At 42.5% G+C, this 21,916-nt stretch overlaps 1 protein-coding gene across 1 annotated transcript; it reads right to left on the reverse strand.

The window, feature by feature from the left end:
* Nucleotides 1-1,231: 1,231 nt before the first annotated feature.
* Nucleotides 1,232-21,151, reverse strand: XK (X-linked Kx blood group). The gene is given in 4 exon segments (XM_018084276.2): nucleotides 1,232-5,164; nucleotides 12,058-12,320; nucleotides 20,908-21,052; nucleotides 21,055-21,151. Coding segments are annotated over 4 exon segments (1,329 nt in total). The 3' UTR covers nucleotides 1,232-4,340.
* Nucleotides 21,152-21,916: the final 765 nt, after the last annotated feature.

Below are 21,916 nucleotides of genomic sequence, written 5' to 3' on the forward strand. Positions count from 1 at the left end.
TTTTCTTCTCCACACCTTCTGGTTCTCTTTCATGCTAAGAGTTAACTGGTACGTGGATCACGGAGTGATACACAGGTTTATAACCCCTAGAATGTGCTCATTGTGAAGTTGTCAGAGAGAAGGTCATGCTGAAAACTCTCTTATCAATAAGATCATTTTATCAATTCCTCCTCAATTTTATCTTTTCCTCCTAGAAGTTGACAGCCATCACAAAGCTTGTGCAAACCTCTTATATTTTCTCAGATATCTGATCTCAGAAAAATGTAACTTTAATGTGTCTTATGTTGATGTTGTTTGATGATGATGTTTGATATGTATTGGGGAGAACAGGGCTGACAGAGAAACAGTGTGGTCACATAAACTTTTCTTTAAGGAACCATGTTGAAGACAGAAGTTACCAATGTTGTGCCTAAATCCAAAATTTTTCATTGAGTTTTTAATCTACGTGTGAATACAAAAAATATATATGGTGGATATTGATTTTAAAATCATCCCTTGAGACTAAAAATAATGTCTGTAAGAAAGGATTAATTACTTTCTATGCTATAGGGAGTGCAGCAGTAGTGTCCATCACCACCAGGACATCTTTCTCACTACTCCTCATTTAAGTGATGTACTCACATTACAACTTGTATCTATTTACACCTGTATTTACAAAATAAATGTATATTTTATAGATACAAATTTACAAACACTTGAATGTGTTGCAAAGTTTTTATGCATTCATGTTCCTCCACAACAGTCCTCAGCATGGATTTTGCTGGCTATTAACTAGGTCAGAGACAAGGACATGGTAAATCCAGATGAGTCTGAAACAAGTATGCAGAATAAAAGCTAAAATATTCCTTATAAAGTAATGAATTCTTCCCAATTCCCAATGTAAACCAGAAAATATTCTCATCCTGACAATAAATATTACATATACAGATCTCGTTTCATATAACACTGGCCTCTTAAACTGCCCCCCTCTTAAAAAATTTCCTGCTAAACAACTATGGAAGCATCACAGGTTGGAGGTAAGGAACTCCTGAATCAACCACAGATTATTCTTCTGTCACATCTGCTTGAAAACATTCCTGCTGCTGCGTGGTGACAGATGACAGTGTGTTCTGTGAACCTTACTTTGAATTTCTGAAAGCAGCAGAATAAGAACTGATACCAACACAACTTAAGGGATAGTTTCAACATTTTAATTTCTGTTGTTTGACAAGTATAAAAGAAAACCCATGTATCAGATCTTGCATACTCTTATACATGTGAGCAATCCTTACTGAGCAATCCTTTGTGTGACTCAGGACTACTCAAGTGAGTACAGTTTTTAGCAGTAGCCCTAAACCCTTCCATTGAACACACAGACCCCTCAAATATTCATGAAGGAGAGTAAAACCACAGTAAAGTTTGCAGCAAAGGATCACTCATTCATACACATACAGACTTTGTAGCCAGTATTATCCTCTCCATGCAGCCACTGGGTGGACTGATAACAACACCCTCCAGACTGTTGTTATCTTGAGGAAAAACTGCCTCTCCTGGCACTTCAGAGAAATCAGCTTGTCCTTTAAAACACTGGTCTAACAGAGTGACTTCTGTCTCTATGACTCCCTCTCATACCTTTCCACCAGCAATGGCAGCAGAGGGGGATAAAACATCTCAGAGCAGCAAGGCTGCTGGTGAAGCTGCACTCCAGGCTGTGATGACATGAGACAGTGCACAGGCAGTGGCCCTCATGCTGGTGGGGTATTTAAGCTGTATTTGGTTACTCTGCACAACTAAGGCAAAACCATAGGACAGCAATATAACCCATACAAATATTTTTATTTTTTTCCCTCTCATAACAGTGATTTAAATATTCAGTTCCCTATGCATGCACTTCAGGTTGGTACAAAAATAGGAAGTAATATGGCACACACTCTAAAATATGCATATGCAGTAGCCTTCAGCATTGTTATGTGAGGTTACATGGTACTCACTGTGTATTCATACCAGGCTCCTGGCTGTGTAACTCTCCTATACTTGGCTTTGCTGTAGCAGAGACATCTCACTGGTTGAGGTTTGTGAAGCTTTCACTGTTTCCAAATAGCAGAATCACAACTGCACCATCACTTACAGTGTCCAAAGTCTGCTTTAAGTATTTGAGAGATCTTTAGATGTGAACTACTTCTACATGTGAAGCCGCTTTTTTATTTTCCCTTAAAAACTAATATTTCAGACCTGGGTACATCTGTAGATAGGCAACAACCATAATTCCCTGATTAATGATATTGAAGAGTATCCAACTATAAAGATAGACACTCAGTTTTGGCTAAGAACACCAGAAAATTTGAGACTGTGTGCTGAACTCTGCAGGTTTGGAAGCAAGGGTTATATTCTCTCTTGTTCCTTTAACTCACTACTGAAAAACAACAACAAAAAAGAAATACTCTTTTGCATCTAGAAGAGTAGAGAGAAAAACTACACTGTACTTCCACATACAAAAGTACAGAGAAATCATGTAGTGTCTTCAAGGAATCACTTCACTATTTTATGATCCTCAGAGAGAGAAATTAGAATTGAAGGGTTTGGTATCTTCCCCAGGTATGAGGTACATTCCCATGGCAAGCTCACGCCAAAAATTCCCATTACCACCCACCAATAATTTAATGAGATCTACATACACATAACATACACAGATACATATTAAGCTAAATGAAAACATAACTCCATTACAAAACTGAAATATAAAGACATTCATTTACAGTGCAATAAAGAAAAAAAATAAAAGCAGCTTAGCTCTTTGCAGAACTGCAGGTGACATATTTCATTATAAATGGCCTCAGACCTGAATTTGAGGCACTTCTAATACAATGATGCCGATGTCATCTCTAGTGAAGAGCTTCACCCTCCGTGATGACAGAATGGAGGCTACGCTTAGGACACTGGGAGATGCTTTGGGTCATCAATTATTTGTTCCCACGAGCAGTCACAATGTGTATCACCCAAAAGGAATGCAAGGTGCTAAGCAAACAAAGTGCTAATAGCTTTCACTTAGTTTTTGGAAATACAGATGGTTTTGTGCATTTCCACTAAATTCCTGGATGTTCATCTGCTAAAGATTTCTCAGTAACTTACAAAATACAGAAACCCTTTTATTGTGGTTATGCATTGCTGAGGAGAAAAGTCAATGACTTCCATTTTTTCTTTCAGTCTTCAAGCCTGTGATATTTCTGAGGTAAATAAGTCAGAGCATCTTGAATTAATGATATTAAACTAATCATAACAAATCACAGCCTCAAAAAGAAGGACTCAGTGTCTTCTCTCCCCAGATAAAGTCACTGAGCTTCCTACTTGGTGCACTACCAAAGCCCTGACAATCAGAGTAGTGCTCATCTCTTAACTTCAGCCATCTAAAAGGGAGATGGATAGTCAAAACTCATTGTCAAGGCATCTGATCAACACTGAGTAACAGGTCTCCAGAGAAGGATTCACATCGTCTGTGCATTTTAAGATTGGGTGAATCACTCCCTGGGGATGTGCACTAGAGAGCACCTACATGACAAGTACACACTATCTGCCCAACTTCTAGATATTTAAATAAAGTGAACACCACCCTGATACCAGAACACAGCAAAGTATTAGACAAATGACAATGTCAGAAAAACAAGGTATTCCAGAACATCACAATTAATGTGTTAAATTTCATTACCTTACTAACAAGCAGCAAATACGAAGGGTGAAACAGTGCAAAGTCAATAACCCCTCTGTCCATCCTCAGTAACAGTCACATTTCAGTGTTAGTGCTAGCTAATTGGCTGTTTCATGGCAACCCAGACTACAGTGCATTGTGGAAGTCCAACTCTAATACTGCAGAGAGAAGTATTATCTTATTACACTAATTAGAGTGTAACATAGTCTGCAATTTGATCAAAGCAGATCACAGCTACAGTCGCCATAAAGTCCAGGTCTAAGTTCTGTTTCTGTGCTAGGTGTGCCATGGGACATCCTATCTGAAATAAAATTCATTGCCTTCCATCTTCAGACTTCCTGAGTAAGATGAGCAACAGGCCAGTTTTTGAAGGATGTCTCCGATAATGTGATAATAAAATAAGCATGTGATAATAAACCTATGTGCAAAAACCCTCTGAAACAGAAGTCTACAAACAACAATTGCTCTCCACATACACATACACACAGAGATACAAATACCTGAACACTGTTCTCCACAAAGACAGGCTTGTCAGCCACCATGCAGTGCTACACCTGCAAGAAAGAAACCCCACCCACAAGACACAATGTCAAAGATACACAGCGTTCCAGCAGGTGATCTGCCACCTTGCAAAGGCACCTACTTGCTTCCAGTTGTATTAGGCATTGGAAGAAGCACTTTGATGAAGATATCCCTTTTGAGAGTCTATTGTCTTGCTACTGCTCTGTGCTTCATCAGTATTTTCAGTTTTCACTGCTGCCTCCTCTCTCAGTACAGTGGATTTGGGAGTCTTGCGCATAAAGAAGAGGAACTTCAAACAGGACAGCAAAGCTTCGGTAATGCTGGATGAGAAAAGCTTTTTGCATGGGTGGCAGAACTGGTAGAACACCAACATGAAGAAGATAGCCAGGCAGTAACCTAAGAGCAGCCTCAAGAACAACAGTGGGGTGCAGACATACATGTAGATATCTGTTTTATGAAGGTACCACATCAGCAGGAGGAACGCGTTCTCCACGAACCGCAGCGTGTAGTACATAGTCATTCGGTACCAGTTTTGGGATTTGCTGATTAAGTCAGGATCATTGAGCTCCACCTGCACTGCCGACCAGCAGAACATGTTAATGCCAGCATACAGGAAGGTGAGAAGGCACAAGACGATGGTAGTGCCGACCCTGCTGAATTCCTTCTCTATGTTCTCGGGAAATGGGGATCTGCTACGCCAGAAAAGAATCCACGGGAAGAAGTAAAAACCAAAGAAATTCGCCATCGTAACGGGGAAAATCCAGATTCGAAGGACTGAACTGAAAAGGACCAACACCGTCACCCGTGTGGCAATCTCAAAGCTTCTCCACAGGAATATGCAGAGGTAGGCGGCTGGTTTCACATGGACCTCGTAATCATCGTACTTAATCTTAAGGGCCAGGATGTTGCAGCGCAAGGCGCCGTATACAATGGACAGGAGAGAAAGCAGCATACAAATACCTACAAAGAGAAAACACAGATCAGGACCTTCGGCCCAGTAGAAGTTACAGACATTGCAGCAGACTGGTGCAGACGCAGTCATTTTCACCTGGGATTTTCCTGGGGATTCCCAGCAGGGTGTAACGTCACAAAAGCCATTCCTTGTATATATTTGTGTGAAAAAAATGAACTCTACCCCAGTCAAAACCATCACATAACTCTGACCCTACCTCCTGTTTTGGTCCCTGTTTGTTACTTTTACAAGTAGCTAGAAAGAGCACTTCCCCTGCCAAGGGCTGTTCGTACATATACTGTCCTTGGTGGTTATACAGCTCAGTCATAAGAGTATCCAGCTTGCTCTCAAACTCTTACAGCACTTCACAAGGCACAGGAGTGCTACTTCCTCTCCATATAGATGAAAAACTGCAAAACAGAAGCTGAAACTTTGGAGTAACTTGGATGTGCAGATAACTTGGTGCTTGTGAAGTTCTACGTCAAAGTAAATTGTTGAAGATCACAAGAAAGCTCTGTGATAGAGCTCAAAACTGAAAACCAAAGCAATTTAAACCCAGAACCATCTGCACTGTCTCTGCCTGTGTGGAGAGATATTTGCTCACCTGTGTTCAATGTGTTTTCCTATATTTCCATTTTCTTTATACACCTATCTGTACCATGCATGTAAAAAACCACTCCTTTTAAAAATGTATTTAAATGTTCAGATCAACTTTCAGTATCTCCCATCTACCCAGAAATCCCTGAAGGGAAAGTTTCACAGCATTTAGACTCTGCAGAAAGTGAAGGCAGAGGCCAGGTGTTAGCTGCCTTCCCCAGATGCAATAGGGGAAAAGCCTTCTGGGGCTGCAGAAGGGTGTCTTGTCTCGCCACATCGAGTGGGTACAAATGTACAAGAACACTGGACACACAGAATAAACAGAAGTGCCAACTGCCCACATTTTTTTTTTAGCATTTGCATACACAATTATGAAAATACATATTCACAATTTTTACCAACACGCTGAATGGGTGACTTAGAGGACTAATTTTAGTCACTCCCGACCTATACATTTAGTTTCAATCTTAGCATTTTGTCCATGCAAATGAGTTAAGCACAGTAAAAATGGTTCAGTTGTTTCTTTTAGAGCTTCAATGAAACTAACTAAGCCAACTGGTCAGGGCATTATATTGCACCAGTTAAAACACTCAGAGTTGGGAATTCTTAATTGTGTCAATTACTTTTGCAATGTTTAGCAACCAGTGCTTTCTGCAGCCTTCAATTAATTTGTGTGTCAATGTCCTACAAACGAACTGGATTCCCTGCTACATGGGGTTTGTGGGTTTTTCCTAATTAAAGTTATTAATTTCTAAGCATGACTTTGAAAGAAACATGACTATTTTAAGATCTCTAATAACTTTCTAAGAGGATTTTCTCTATCACTTCAGCTAAGCTCTCTCCCACTCTGATTGACAAACACCTCTGAATTATTTGGAAAAGAGTTAATTAAGTCTTTATATCTAATTTTCCAAAGTACTCAGTAAGTTGAAAAGCATTGAGTATTTTATGTGGTAATTTTGTACATTCCAGTTTGGTAGTGCATGTATTCTTATATTTTTAGTAGGTGTTTTTAAACATCTTTCTTACAGCACTGTACCCGAGTCGAGAATTTTTAAATATTATGTCTTGGAAAAACATTGGCTGAAAGCAGAAGAGCAGGTGACTGCAGTCAAGAATATTACTTGATATCCTGTAGCTCTTTACAAAGTCTTCCCTGTAGTTTTGGGCTATGAAAGAACATAACTTACAGCAGCTAACAAAGCTCACAGTTAAAGAAACAAAAACCTGCCCACCAGGGACTGAGTGCTGCTGTCTTGGACATGTGCTTGCTTTCTGCTTTGATAAGCTGAGACATAGATGTTATTCTGCAATTTCACTTTAGGAATCCTGTATTAATCTCAAACTTATCTTATAAACTCAAGCCTTCAAAAGAGGCATTTCTCCACTGATAAAAACTAGGTCATGCTGGCTGCAGTTTAATACAGTAGTCCAGTCCTGCTCCTTTCCCAAAACTCATTACTGTCACCAAACCTTCAATTCAAACGTCACTTTTAACTCTGTGAGAAAGATGGTTTGAAGGAACCACAAAGGGACATGTGGGAGAGTGACACTGTTGCTTTTGCTCATCCTGAGCAGGCAAAGAAATGAAAATTTAAAAGGTAAAGCATCTTCTCTTGGAACAGTCCCAAATTCCTTAACAGTCTTTATAAAGGTGGTATTTCTTTTCTTTCTTCCTCCTCCCAAAAGGCTGTACTTTTGGGACAAATAAGAGGTGCACACTCACTGAGTCATTCAGGCAGGCACTGTTTTATTTTGTTGGGTTTTGGTATTATGTCCTAAGTACTTTCAAGACCTGGTCCTTCCCACTTCAGCAATTGCTAATTCTGCTCTAGATGAGCTAAATCACAAAGACTGATTACTGAAATCTGTTATATATACTATAGTTATATATATATATACATACAATATGTTATATATACTATAGTTTTCTAAACAGATAATCAGAACCCTTTAAAAATAAGAGCACTTATATTTTTCCTTAGGGCAGGACACCTAGAAACTTTTTTTTGGTCATAACATATAATGTCAACACTTAGAAACAACTATTAATACTTAAAGTATGTTGTTCAAACAGTGAGAAAAATATTCTGTGGTCAGGGCTTAATGAGTTCAGAAGAAGCAACTGTAGAAACATCTTAAGATCTCTAGTAAGACCATCTACAGAACCCAGTCAAGAGCATTAGGAAAGTGCCACTGAAAACACTAGTAAGTTGTAAGAAGTATTACAGCAAAAACTTCTGTACTGAAGATGGCTGTCACTGCTAAAAATTTTCATCAAAAAAAAGAAATCCAACCTTCTTCCGGAGAATAATTTCATTTTTAAATGGTAGGAAATCCTCCTTTTGAGATTATCATTGTAAGCAATGTTTGAAAAAGATAACTTGCCTGCTGTTAACAGCACACAAACTAGACTTACAAAAACAAAAACATTGCTTCCACATTCAATACTGCACACTGAGAATTGGCCCTTAGTCAGAGATAAGGGGCAAGCCACACATCCCCCACGTCCAACAAGCTGGTTTTGTAACTAACATTAACTCAGGTCTTTTTGGTACCTCCTGACCTTATGTTCCTCCAGGTGGTACCACCTAAGTGAAGTGGTCTGGAGAGCTGCCCAGCAGTGGGTAAGTGGACCTGAGCCTGTTGTCAGACCCTCTTCAAAGCAAGGTTATATCTGGCTCTAAGGCAAAGACAATACTGACAGGTGCTGAAGCATTTGAGTGCAGAGCGTAGCCCAAATGTGCAGAAGAGACCTCGGCGTCTGTTCTGGGAGTGCCAACTACAAAGTCATTTCATGGGCATTTCATACAGCAGCAAGTTGGGAAACTTCTTCCCAGTCAGGCTGTAACCAAAGAAACAACTGAATATTTAGAACTAGGACTCAGATTAGAATCATAGAATCAGATGGGTTGGAAAAGACCTCTGAGATCATCAAGTCCAACGCTTGATCCAACACTGCCGTGGTTACCAGACCATGGCACTAAGTGCCACATCCAGTCTCATCTTAAAAACCTCCAGGGACAGTGAATCCACCACTTCCCTGGGCAGCCCATTTCAATGTCTGATTACTCTCTCTGTAAAAAATTTCTTCCTAATATCCAACCTAAACTTCCCCTGGAAGAGCTAAAGACTGAGCCCTCTTGTCCTTCTGCTGGTTGCCTGGGAGAAGAGTCTGATGCCCACCTGGCTACGACCTCCTGTCAGGGAGTTGTAGAGAGTGAGGAGGTCTCCCCTGAGCCTCCTCTTCTCCAAGCTAAAGAACCCGAGCTCCCTCAGCCTCTCCTCATAGGACTTGTGCTCGAGTCCCTTCATCAGCCTTGTTGCTCTTCTCTGGACCTGCTCCAGCACCTCAATATCCTTCCTGAGCTGAGGGGCCCAGAACTGGACACAGCACTCAAGGTGTGGCTTCACCAGCGCTGAGTACAGGGGAAGAATCACTTCCCTGGTCCTGCTGGCCACACTGTTCCTGCTATTACATGCTGGTTTCCAGTGTTGCATTACATCCAGCATTTCTATTATTTCTTGCAGTCACTGAAGCTTTAAGTCACTCATTACTAACCTACAGATTTTGTCCTGCTTTTGCAATTCTCTCCAGTTCTCTTGATCTTCCATTCTTGGCAGACAGTGAAATGACAGTTTTGGAGAATGCCAAACACCGGTAAGGATCTGATAATCCGGAAGTGTGATGACCCACCCAAAACCTCCAGAGAAACTAATAAATGACATGAAATACACAAGAAACACAGAGCATGGCTCTGGCTGACAAAGGCCTAGACAGGGATGTACACTCTGTTCAGAACTGTTCAATCCAATACTGGAAGTAACAAGGAGTTTCACACAGATTGGAAAGGGACAAGCCATGCTACGAGCATGATGGTAAACAGCTTTAGGTTCAGAGGTCATGCTGACCTCCTTACCCCTGAACAAGCAGAATTTACACAGAATAACAGGCAGGATAGTGTAGGAATGCAGAAAAAGAAGAGACTGATGAGGAGACAAGACAAAAAAAAGCAGAAATCAAAATACAAGACAGTGATAATTATAACAGATGAAAATGGAAGCATCAGTGTTAAAGAATAAGGAAGCTGAAGACGTGAAGTGTGGAATAAGAGCTGGAGTGGCTGTTAAATTACTTTGATGGTGCAGCAGAATCAAAGGGTTAAAGTCATGTACTTATATGTGAGAATCCTGTGTACACATAGAAAACAAGATGAAAATGTGCATCATTCCCCTTTACTCTGGAGGCTGAATAATATTGGTGGACAAAAGGTACTACTGCAGAAATAAGCTGGATAAAGAGATTCTAGAAAGCTTCAATATTTCAGTAGGTAAGATATACAAAACAGGAATATAGTCAGGGTTCTTGTTTTTCTGATATATGATCTCTAACAGACATTGTCACTGTTCCTAACACTTTTGTTTTCTCTGCATTTCTGTATTTTAAAATTACACCTGCTACAGAGATGGTTCCTGAGAGACATGAAGTGACCTCTGCATTTGCTAGTTAGCTCAACAAACTCACTGGTAAGCCAGCTTACCTCTGTTTAGCTTCATTTCACCCACAAAAGGTCGTTTATCAGTCTGTCATTCACAATTTATCTCAGCAGTGACAGAAAAAGTCAGAAGTAATAGAGTGTTACAAATCATTCTTAAATAAGCAATTCTCTAATCATGTGGAACACAGTGCTTCTCCTTGGCTGTCATGACCAGTAAGGTCAAAACCAGTAATAAAAAAAAATACAATAAAAAGGTGACCTTTATCAAGTAAACGCCAGCTGCAGCAAAGTGACTGGAAACTTTGCTAATTGTACTGTTGAGCAAAGGATTCAGGTGCTTTGTCCTCATCCCATGTCACAAATGCCATGGCTATTTGAAGAACCTACCTTAGGTGTGAAGGACTCAAAACTGTCAGGAGCAACGTCTTTTTCAAGAAACTTCTGCTATGATGTCCTGGTTCCAGATGGGGTAGAGTTAATTTTCTTCTTAGTAGCTGGTACAGTGCTGAGTTTTGATTCAGTGTGAAAATAATGTTGATAACACACTGATGTTTCAGTTGTTGCTGAGCAGTGCTTACTCTAAGTCAAGGACTTTTCAGTTTCTCATGCTCTGCCAGTGAGGAAGTACACAAGAAGCTGTGAGGAAGCACAGCCAGGACAGCTGATCCAAACTAGCCAAAGGAATATTCCACACCACAGAGCATCATGCCCAGTTTATGAACTGGGAGGAGTTGGTTGGGAGGGTCTGATTGCTGCTGGGCATTGGTCAGTGGGTAGTGAGCAATTGTATTGTCCATCATGTGTCTTTATTGTGTTTTATTCCTCTCCCTCTCCCTCCCCCTCTCTCCTCCACTCCCTTACTACTATTATTGTAATAATATTTTCCTTTCTTGCAACAAACGTGGGTAGAGCCCTTCTCAAGTCTTTGTTCACGAAGCCTAGCCATGATGATGATGATGATGATGATGATTTTCCTTTAATTCAATTATTAACCTGTTACCCTAGCCCCAGCCTCCCTACCTGTGATGTTGGTAAAGATCCCTGGCCACTCATGGCCCTACACATACATTTTCTTTCAGTGGAAACACATCTCCAAATTCTCATAGGTGTCAAAGTCCTTTCTTACACTGAAAAGCTCCATGATCAGCTAGAGTAGGTTCTTTATTTGGCAGCAAGTCAGCAAATCAAGAGCTCATCATGGAGCAAGATGCAGAGTCTCACAGATGTGTCCTGGTAAGCCCATGTGGTGCAGCATCGCTTGGTGAAGGCTTAGCAGCTTGGGTCAAGAGATGAGATGGCCACAGCTGCACACCAGTTTATTGAATTCAGCCTTTTGATTCCAAAATCAGAGTCTGGCACAAGTAAAGACAGCTCACATCCTCAGTCCATATTTAAAACTCCATCCTTGAAAGTAAATATTCCCTAATGCAGCATGGCAAAACATGCTTTGTGGTGTACCCAAAGGAATTTTCCGGGAAGTTTGCTCAAAAACGAAAATGGAATAGAGGCAATGTTTTTTTCCTTCTACATAAAGACAGTTCAGTTCCTCGAGCTGCCTCCCTGTCATGCCATAATAGCCACTTTATCAAATTAGTGTTTTTATAGCAACCCAAGTATGGTACAGAAAGTGTCAGAGTCTAAAACATGATACAAACTTGGAAGCAACATCACCATCAAAATCTGTCAGGAAGACGAAATACATTGCAACACATTTGGTTCTTGTCCAGGGCAGCTACACCTGGCTGCTGACCTCCTCTCCCTCCCACCAAAATACCAGAAAGGGTGATAACAAGGGCTCTACCTACTTCTGGCAGCCGTGATCTCCCGCCGCATGACACAGATGTAGAGCTGGAGGGTGAGCTGGGGCGCGGAGCCGAGGAACGCCTGGATCACGGAGGCCCGGCTGAAGGCGGACCTGTGCGTGCGCAGCTTGCGCTCAGCCTGTCCCACTTCCTTCTCGATTTCTTCTGAGTACCCATCCTTGGGCACCTGCCACTTCTTCGTGATGCTGACATAGGGGTCTTCAATCCTGCCAGCATGGTAGTAAATGTAAAAGGCTTCCACACACCTACAAGCAAATGAGTAAACAGAGTGACAGGGGAAAAAAACGAAAGAAAAGCATAGGTCTTCCCAATCCTTAGTATTTTAAGCAATCACATATAGGTCCTAAGCCATTTGTTCATAGAGCAAAGCCTGTATGTTTTCTCATCCTGGTGAATTTGGAATATGACAGATTTCACTCTTTAAAACATGAACTACACACGACTAGAGAGCAAGAACCCAGAAGTGCCCTTTGGGCTGCTTGCAGTACTCAAACATGGGAGGAGGTTTAGTTGTTTCCTATGAGATACCTTTGCTCTCTGCTGTCCCACTGAAGTCCTTAAACTACAATGTTCATAGGCAAACCCAGGGCCAAAGTCAGAAGTGTTTTTCAGATCCTCACATCTTTATCTTCCTGTTATCCATACATCTGTGACACGCTAGTGGGACATGGCAACAAACACACTTTTCATACCGTTGCCTTAAACAAAGTATCTGAAGAGAGAAGCTCAGGGTACAAGCAGGTGTGCCCACCTCAAAATGTTGGACTCTAATTCTTGCTTTACCCAGCAATGGTTCAAAACACTAATAACATGCCAGAGCAGTGAGAAGGAGCAGTTTTGAGCCTCACAGCTCTGGAAATCAGCATTTTTTAAAAAGACACAAAAAATAGGAGCTTTAGTCTTTATGTTTGCTTATGTTTACTGCACTGTTAAAGAAACATTAAACATAATCTTGCAAAAAGCTTTTAAATAAGAAGATGCAGTGTTTCCTGTTGCTGTAGCTCTTCATACTTTAAACACAGTGGGAGCCAAACCCTCTTGTTTATATAGTCTAACTTACTGCAGACTAACTTCCAAGGAACAAAGTGGTGCCAGCACACACACTTCTAATCATAAATTACATATTGTACTATTTACTGCCTCTACCTATGCACAGAGAATAATCCATACATTTGGGAGGGAATAGAAAAGGTTATCTGCAGTTAATGCTGTAGCAACAAGGACAATCTGGCTCTTTGAGAATTAGCCTCAGACAGATTTCTGCAAGAAAAGGACAATTTCTGAAACTTCCTTCCAATGAATGTTTTTTAATTGGATAAAACTTCAGAAAAACTATTCTAAGAGAACTACTCAGATATGAAGGTGTTAAGGGCAGGCTTTGGCATCAAGCAGAACCCAAAACACAAAGGGGAACAGTCAGCCTTGTCTGGGAAGTAATAACAAGTAAGGAATAACAGAGGTACAGGTGAAATCATAAGCTGAAGGTGACAGGAGAGGAAAGAAAAACTTTATTTCTGTCACATTGTTTAGGGTTCTAAAAACACAGGGCATGCCGGGGAGGAGTCCATAAGCTGAAAAGTACTCCCCAAAAGCCCAAACCCAGCTGTAGTGTGAGCAGCAGCACTGATGAGGGCTGGATTCCAGCCAAGGAAAGTTTTGGGGGGAGAAATCCCCAGTGCCCCCCTGTGGCACCAGCTCTGGTCACACCCCCTCCCACAGCCTGGCATGCATGGCATCTTCTTGCACAGGCATCATCTGCTGGTGGGGATTGAGCTGTCTTCTTTCCTTCCATAGTGCCTGCTGGGGTTCATCTCCTCCACCTCTGCAGTTAATACTTGCTGGAATGCAGCATCTCTGAGTCTCCACCAAGTCAGATGGCTGGTGAGTTTTGGTAACCTACAAATAAGGTTTATCTTCCATTTAAAAGTGTCTCACAACTAAAGAGGACAGAGCTATGCTTGTCTGAGTCTTTATTGAACTCCCATTTCCTTCTTAACTTGACTTTTTAAAACACTTGCCAACTCAGAGCCTATCACAGCCTTTTAGGGGAAAGCTGTAAAGTAGCACTTATAAAAATTCAACTATAAGCATGCTGATTTTTATTTTAATAAACTATACTTCATTTTTTCTCCTAACCGGACCATTAGCAAGTTTCAACTGCTACTGCTGAAACTGTTTCAAGAGCAGTTTTAGGAGTATGTAGTGCTATCCTTGCTTCACAAGGCTTCAGCTATCATCACTAATGCTATTGGAAGTCCCTGGTGCTCTCGAGGCTCCATTCATAGAGATGACTTTGTGTTTTCCCCTTATTAATCTTTCTACTCCTTGCCAGCCTTGTTCCACGTGAAAGAATCCACACAGCCAAAAATAAAGTGTGAAAAATTAATAAAGCACTGTGGCTTATGAAGCCAACACAGATTCTGAAGCCAACAAATTGATTTTATTCCAAAAGAAAGATACCAGAACATTTTTGTCCTGCTTAGTATTCACAGCTATGTATTCACCCTGAGCTGAGGGCAAGTCTGAAGCTATTATGGAAAATGGGATCTCAGCATCAGCTTCTGAACTCTTGCTGTGTGTGATTAGAAGCAGATATAGTTTAGGGACCCATCTGAAAAATACACAATAATCCAATAAAAGAGATGATAAGATTTATAAGACAACTGACTATAGCAAACATTATAATCAACAAAATGTTGGATTTTGGGGCAAGCATTTGATTTGTATTTATTAGCTGGGTACTAAGTAAAAGTGTATTGTTTGTGATGGGAAATTTTATATCAGTAGAGAAAAGCAAACACAATGTGAAATGAGCAACCTTAGAGCCAAAAAGGGACTTTTACCAGTGCAGCAGAGCAATAAAATGGTATGAGCAAGCACTCAGACTACATCACTAATTATGCCCATGTTCTTCCAGGCCCTGCCCACGGGAGTGTTTCTGGAGGTCAAGCCTTCTGGAGCAAAATACAAATGCAGTCAGGACTCTGACTGGTGCCACTGCCCAGGCAATTGCTTCAAACAGGAACAGACTAGCAGCTGATATACTAGAAATAAAGAGCACCAATCTAAAAGGTTTAAGGAATAAAGAGTTAAGGGGAACAGGCACTGAAGGACCAGCCAGATGAGAAGGATCCAGAACTGTGATGAAGAATCAATTCAGATCATGCACCTGTGCCAGATTATGACTTTGCCTGTGAAGTACACGCTGAAGGGTTGGGCATCTTGTCTTTAAATGAACTGGCTTGTTCTTCTTTAGTATGAAGCACAACTAAGACACAGTACAAGATGGCAACTGCTTCACAATAACTCTCCTCCACAGTTACAAACTGCTGCAGCATGATGAATTCCCCAGAAGCCCTGGTTGTTCATCGCTGCTCCGCTCCAGAGGAACAGGAGTGAGAGATCCCAACTTCTGCACAATTCATTTCCTGGAATGCAGTGACATTTAGGGCCCCTTCGACAGCTCCTCACTTGGCACCAAAAGCGGAAGGAGAGTAGCTGGTTGTTTTCACTGCATTTAAGGCAATGACAGTTGCAATTTGCTTTGAAGAAAAAAAGTCAGATCTACTTTCTACGGTGAAAGTTAAAAGGTAAGAAGAGGATGGTGCTGCTTTCTCCCCATCTTGGCAGAGAGAAAAGCCATACTTTTTCAAGGATCCTGATGGTGCCCACAAGAAGTGATTCAGCAGCAAACATTTGCCTTCAACACAGTAAGTAGGAGGAATAATCCCATCCCTATAAGCTTGCCGAGAGCGAGCACCTCATTCCCTCTTTTAATCATGGATGCGTGGGATTTAAATACAGAAAAAATAATGGTGGTGTGAAGAGGGAGTAGGCAATGAAAACAGGGAACTTTCCACAGCCAAGTTCTCCAAGAATAAACAGCTATTTGAGACCTATCCACAGAAGGTCACTGCAAACATACAGATTTCTCTAATGACTCAATTTTTAGTAATTCCTTCTCTTTAGAAAAGCAAGCAAAAGAGTCATCAGTCCTGCAGACTTACTTACCTACATCAGCCAAAGACTGTTCCTCACTCACTGTTCTACCTTCTACCTGCACTGACTTTCTTTTCATCCCATGATGGACACCTAACATATCTTCTCGGGAATAAAGGAAAAAAAAATAGCCTGAAGACAATTTAGGCATAGTCTTCCCATCTGGAAAAGAGGAAGATACATGAACAGTTGTAAAGTTTAGAGCTAGCAGGATCTCCTACGATAAGGTCTGCCAATGGAAGTACTAAAAGGAAGGAAAGTTTTCAGACCTGTTCTATTTTGAACTGCAAAGCAGGTCACCAGGAAAGAGAGACTACCCATGGGAGACAATTCTTCTGCACGATGAGATCGAACCAGTAGAGCTCATTAGATTTCAAATCACAGAATTAGATATCCAAAACATGAACAACTCTAAAAATTTCAGCCTATAGAAGGTTTTTTGGGGGGTTTCTTTGGTGAGTTTGTTTTGTTTTGTTTTGTTTTGTTTTGCTTCCCGCAGCTCACAGAATCAAACTTTGGCCATAACAGCAGCTCCTCTGGCAGTTTGATGCAAACTTCCTCCTGCATCTGCTGTGCTGCTGTCTACAAGGTACACACAGACATGTAATTGTTTCTCCTCATGCCTTGAGAAACAAAGCCCTAGCCCATTAAATAATATTCTATTGTTTACATCCTTGTCCCATTATAACCCAAGGAAAACAGTAATTAGTGTTCTAAAAAGGGACTTGTTATATTTGATTGTGATGTTTTTTGCAAGAGAAGTTCATCCTTCTGTGGGGACAGCCTTTCCCTGATTGCATCTCCTAACAAGGAACAGCCCGTGGGCTCACATTCCACTAACAGAGCACCAGGGACAGTAGTTTCAAAGACACCTGCAGTCACTCAAGCTTTCCTCTTCATGAAGTTGTTACCAGAAGGAAGCATTGCCAAGTTCACACCAGTCTCTTTTGAGTATGCCACTTCAGTAATTCAGGTGGTAGGGAACCACTGCATCTAGCAGACTTAAGATACAACACCAGGAACATCTCTGGAGTGTGACTGACTAAGCCAGTTTGTTGGAAATCTGCACTTCAGCTCCTGATCTGTTTGTTGCTTGCAAAATAGAAAAGGGCAAGGAAGTTAACAGGGGGTTCTCTGGTGCCCTTCATGAAGGGTAAAGAAAAAAGGAGGCTTGGTGGGACCTTCTTGCTCTACAACTACCCAAAAGGAGGCTGTAGCCAGGTAAGGGTCAGTCACTCCTCCCAAGATAACAAGTGACAGGACAAGAGGAAATGGTCTCAAGTTGTGCCAGGGGAGGTTCAGATTGGATATTAGTAAAAGTCTTTTCACTTAAAGGGTGGTAAATCATTGGAATAAGCTGCTCAGGAAGTGGTGGAATCATCATGATTAGGAATGTTCAAAAAGGCATGTGGATGTGGCACTTAGAGACATGGTTTAGTAGTGAACACAGTGGTGCTGGGTTATCAACTGGATTTGATGATTTAGAGGTCTTTTCCAACCTAAACGATTCTCTGATTCTATGAAGAGTTATTTGCACTTTGAACAAATCCTTAAGTGTGGTGCAGTACACTAGTAAAAATACATCCAGTTGTTATTTATTGGAATTGTAGCAGCACCTAAAATCTCAAGATGATCTTGGTGATAGAGGTGCCATTCAAATGAACAGGGACTAGAGAGCACTTGGTTCAGGAGCAGCCAATAATGAACCAAAAATCTCACCATGACCTTCCCTAAAGAAAATAAAAGTATATTAAACCTCTCATTAACACTGGCTACTATTTTAAGTCATTTCTTTTTGTTATAATTTACTTTATGTGGTAAAAGAATCTTCTTTAAAAAAAAAAGTATCCAAATATGTCTCTTAAGCATCCAGACAATTTGGTGCACTCATAAGGAATGGCACTGACCTGAAATGCTGCAGGAATCCCTCATGATGCCCAGAAACCTGCAGTCACTTTGTTCCAGCCAAATCTCTGCATAATCTCTGGCATGCCTGCATCCTGAGTGTCACAGCCAGGCCACTAAGGGATATAGAAATTTTGCTCTACAAATTGCCCCAAATTTATAGAGAAGCTCCTAGGGAGTGGGAGAAGAAATTAAAAAAAAAAAAAAAAGGTACATTAACAGTACAGCAAAAGTCCTCTCCAGGAAGAGGGATGTTACCCAATTTTAGTGCTTCCAGTGGTGGCAGCAGGACAGCAAGTGCCTCCCGAACAGGTGGAGTGTGGGTGTTTGGGGAAGATGGTGATATGTAAGAAGGATCTATGAGAGAATGTACTTTCTTCCCAACACACATGATTCAAAATAGGCTGGATCATTTCTCTTGCACAGTTCAATACCCTCCTTCCCCGCCAAGATATGCCCAAACCATTCCCCATAATTTAAAGGTTGGTTTTGTTTTTTTTTAAGAGAAGAAGGAAGAGGAGAAAAATGTCTAGATTTTAAGATGATGAAGAAAACCTCACAAAACATATATGGGCTGTTGGTAAGCAGTGCACTGATATCGCAGTATCTGAGTTTGAACAGAGAAATCCTGACTATCCTGTATCATACCAAACCAAAAAAAGATGGTTAAAAGGTGGGTGTTAGCTTTTTTAAAGCCAGCCAAAGCAGCCAGCCCTCTTTTGCAGCGTGTCATCTCACACAGCCTAAAGGTTCTTAAACACTTCACTCTGATGCCACAAGCAGACAGAGCCTGAGGAGGCTCTACTGTCTGTCTCCTATTTGACCTAATGTGGCCCAGCTCTCCCTAAGCAACCCTGGGCTGTGCCAGGGAGATACAAGAGACTGAGCAGGGAGGATGGAGTGAGGCTTCACACCAGGGAAGCAAATGACTAAGAACAGCAGGATTCTCTGGTGTAAAGGAGCAGAGGTTTGCCTACAAGGACGGAACAAAATGCCTCCAAGGACAATGGTCCTTTTCAGCTTACAAAAGTTAAAGCCCCAGTGCAGTGATGATACAGCCAAAAAATATTTTGCCTTCTAGCTACCACTTGTGTGCGTGGCAGTCCACACAGGATAGAAAGCCTCCTGTGCAAAGCAGGGAAATGTAAAGTATTTCATGTGCTGAAAACCCTTAAACTTATACAGTGCAGAGCTACAACTTATGGGAAACAATCAGTTTCCTCTTCTGACAGATACAGCAATGTGTAGCTGCAAGAAAGGTAAGGGAGGAAAAAAAACCCAAAATAAAATCCCTTTACTGTCTGCCTCAGACTGATCACTTCGTCTTCCCACATTTCTGTGCTGCATTCTACAAATAGACACATTTCCTGAAAACTAAAGAGAGGTTGTTTTCTATGAAGTTTTTGTTTTGTAGAGTCTCTCCAGCCTTTTTAGCAGGAAATAAGTTTCTCAGGTAGCATGAACGTACTACCCTCTTTGTATTAGTAATTATAATTCCAGTTGTCCTGGGTTTAGAGAGAAGTCAACATACATCACTTTGTAATGCCCAAATGATGTCATGGGGACCGTGGCACAGGCATGCTGCAACACCTCCAGAACATCTTCAAACCTTTTGGAAATGCCAGGTTTGTAAATCTTTAAGAAAGGCAGAATTGCAGAGTTGGCAACACACTTGAAGAGAGGAGAGGGCTTCCATATGCCCACTAGTTTTACAGCAGTGACTGTGGCTGGGAGCTTGCCAATGGAGCAGAAAGTGTGCTCTGCACAACGTGAGACTTATGTTGTAAACAGATAAATTTGATATTGAGAAAGAAAGAGAAAGTCAAGTCATGCCTGGTGGTTAAGGTCAAAGAGGAAGTCTGTTTCTTTCAGATAATTAGAAAGAAAATCCTCCAATTTTTTTTGGTTGTTTACATCCTTTATTTGTTTATTCACATCTTCCAGCTTGACATGACATTCTTTCCTTATCTGACCTCAAGAAATTGATTTAGAATGACAAAAGTCACCAACATAGTTTTTATTTCGATAGTTTCTTTCTCTTTGGTTCCTCTCTTATTTTACAAAGAATGTAGAAGTGCTTTATTCTCAGCTTTTAGAAATCAGAGCTCTTCAAGAACTGTTTAGCCATAACTTAAATATCTTTAAAATCTTAAAAAACCAAAAACATTAACGAAACCCAGTCGTGGTTATAGAAGTCATGTTTTTGATGTGTAAGATATTTTGTAACATCCAAACTGTTCACCCTTCCTAGTGTGAACAAATCTTCCTTTCCCACACTGTCCAGGAATTTCAAAAAGTTGCTGATGCTTCTCCCAGCCTCTTCTTCACCTTTCTTTTTAAATAAAAGATATGAATGTAAATTTAAAATGAACGCCCCCAGCAAACATTTTGACTTGGGAGTTGCACTACCGCTGTAGCTTTTCATCTATCTGGGATTTCTTTTTTTTTACTTTAAGGGTATTTTCAGAGAGAAGTTAAACTGAAGCTGAAAAAAAAAAAAATCTCCAAAAGCAATGTGGGGCAAGAAGTTCACATTTGGAAAGAACAGACTGACTAGAGCATCACTGTCGTTGTCCTAAACTCCCAACCGAGCGAACCTTCCCTTTCCCTCCTGGAAGTCACCTGCGAGCAAAGCGCTGTGGATGAGCCGGCAGCGAACAGGCACGGCCATCCGCAGGGAGCCACGGCGGTGCAAAACCAGCGCAGCGGCGGGACGCGGACGGGGCTCTCCCGGCTGCCCGCAGGCCCGGCAGGGCTGAGCCCCTTTTCCCTGAGGGCATTCCCAAAGGACGCCGTTCAAAGGCAGGACCGGCAGGACGCGGTGCAGAGCAGCAGCGGCCGCGCCCGCTCCGCACACAAGGCCGGGGGCTCCGGGCGCCCCCCGCGCTCGGCCCCGGCCCCGCCGAGGGGCGGGACGGACTCACCGACCTGACGAGCGGCCCGAGCTGCAGCAGGTGCAGCAGCAGCACCAGCGGGCGGTCGCGGGTCACGTCGCGGTGGATGAAGACAAGGCTGAGCTGCACCAGCACGCAGGGCAGGAGGGCGCAGAGCAGCGTCAGCCAGTGCCACATGGGTCCCCCGCCGCGCGGTACGCCGCGCTCAGGCACAGCGCGGCCGTGGTCTCGGACAAGAAGAGGACGAGGGAGACGAGGACAGAGCCCGGGAATTTCATCGCCGCCGCCGCGCCCCAGCCCGCCGCCCGGCCCGCCCAGCTGAGCGCGGTGCGGTGGGTGCGGTGCGGCGCCGAGCCCGCCAGGGGGAGCCGCCGCCGCCCTCACCGCCCTCAGCGCCGGACCGCGGCCTCCGCCGCCGCTCCCACCACAGCGCCCGGCGCTGCCGGGGCTCGGCCCCAGCTGGGCTGGAAAGGGAGGAAGGTTCCCCGCCGGTGTGTGGGGAGCACCCCCTCATGGCGGCTCTTTCGTGGGGAGCACCCCCTCATCACGGCTCCTTCGGCCCCAAGATACAGCGCTGACCTGAGGGGGATCGGTCGGGGCGGGGAGAGAGGAGCGGGTGGTTACCGGGGCGCTTGGTCGGGCTGGAGGGATCACAGACGCACAGAACCAATTAGGTTGGAAAAGACCTCTGAGGTCATGGAGTCCAGGGTATGACTGAACACCACCTTGTCAACTTGGCACTGAGTGGCACGTCCAGTCTTTCCTTAAACGCCTCCAGGGACAGTGATTCCACCACCTCCATGGGAAGCCCATTCCAATGTCTAACCATCCTTTCTGTGAAGAAATTCCTCCTAATGTCCAACCTAAATCTCCCCTGGTGTAGCTTAAGACTATGTCCTCTCATCCTATTGCTGGTTGCCTGGGCGAAGAGGCCGCCCCCCCACCTGGGTACAACCTCCTTTCAGGTAGTTATAGAGGGTGACAGAACAGGTATACTGAAAGAAGGAGGCAAGGGCAAAGTCCTGTACCTGGAAAAAATAACC

Source organism: Manacus vitellinus, unplaced genomic scaffold (genome assembly GCF_001715985.3).
Source record: "Manacus vitellinus isolate BGI_N305 unplaced genomic scaffold, ASM171598v3 scaffold_7_pilon, whole genome shotgun sequence".
NCBI lineage: Eukaryota > Metazoa > Chordata > Aves > Passeriformes > Pipridae > Manacus > Manacus vitellinus.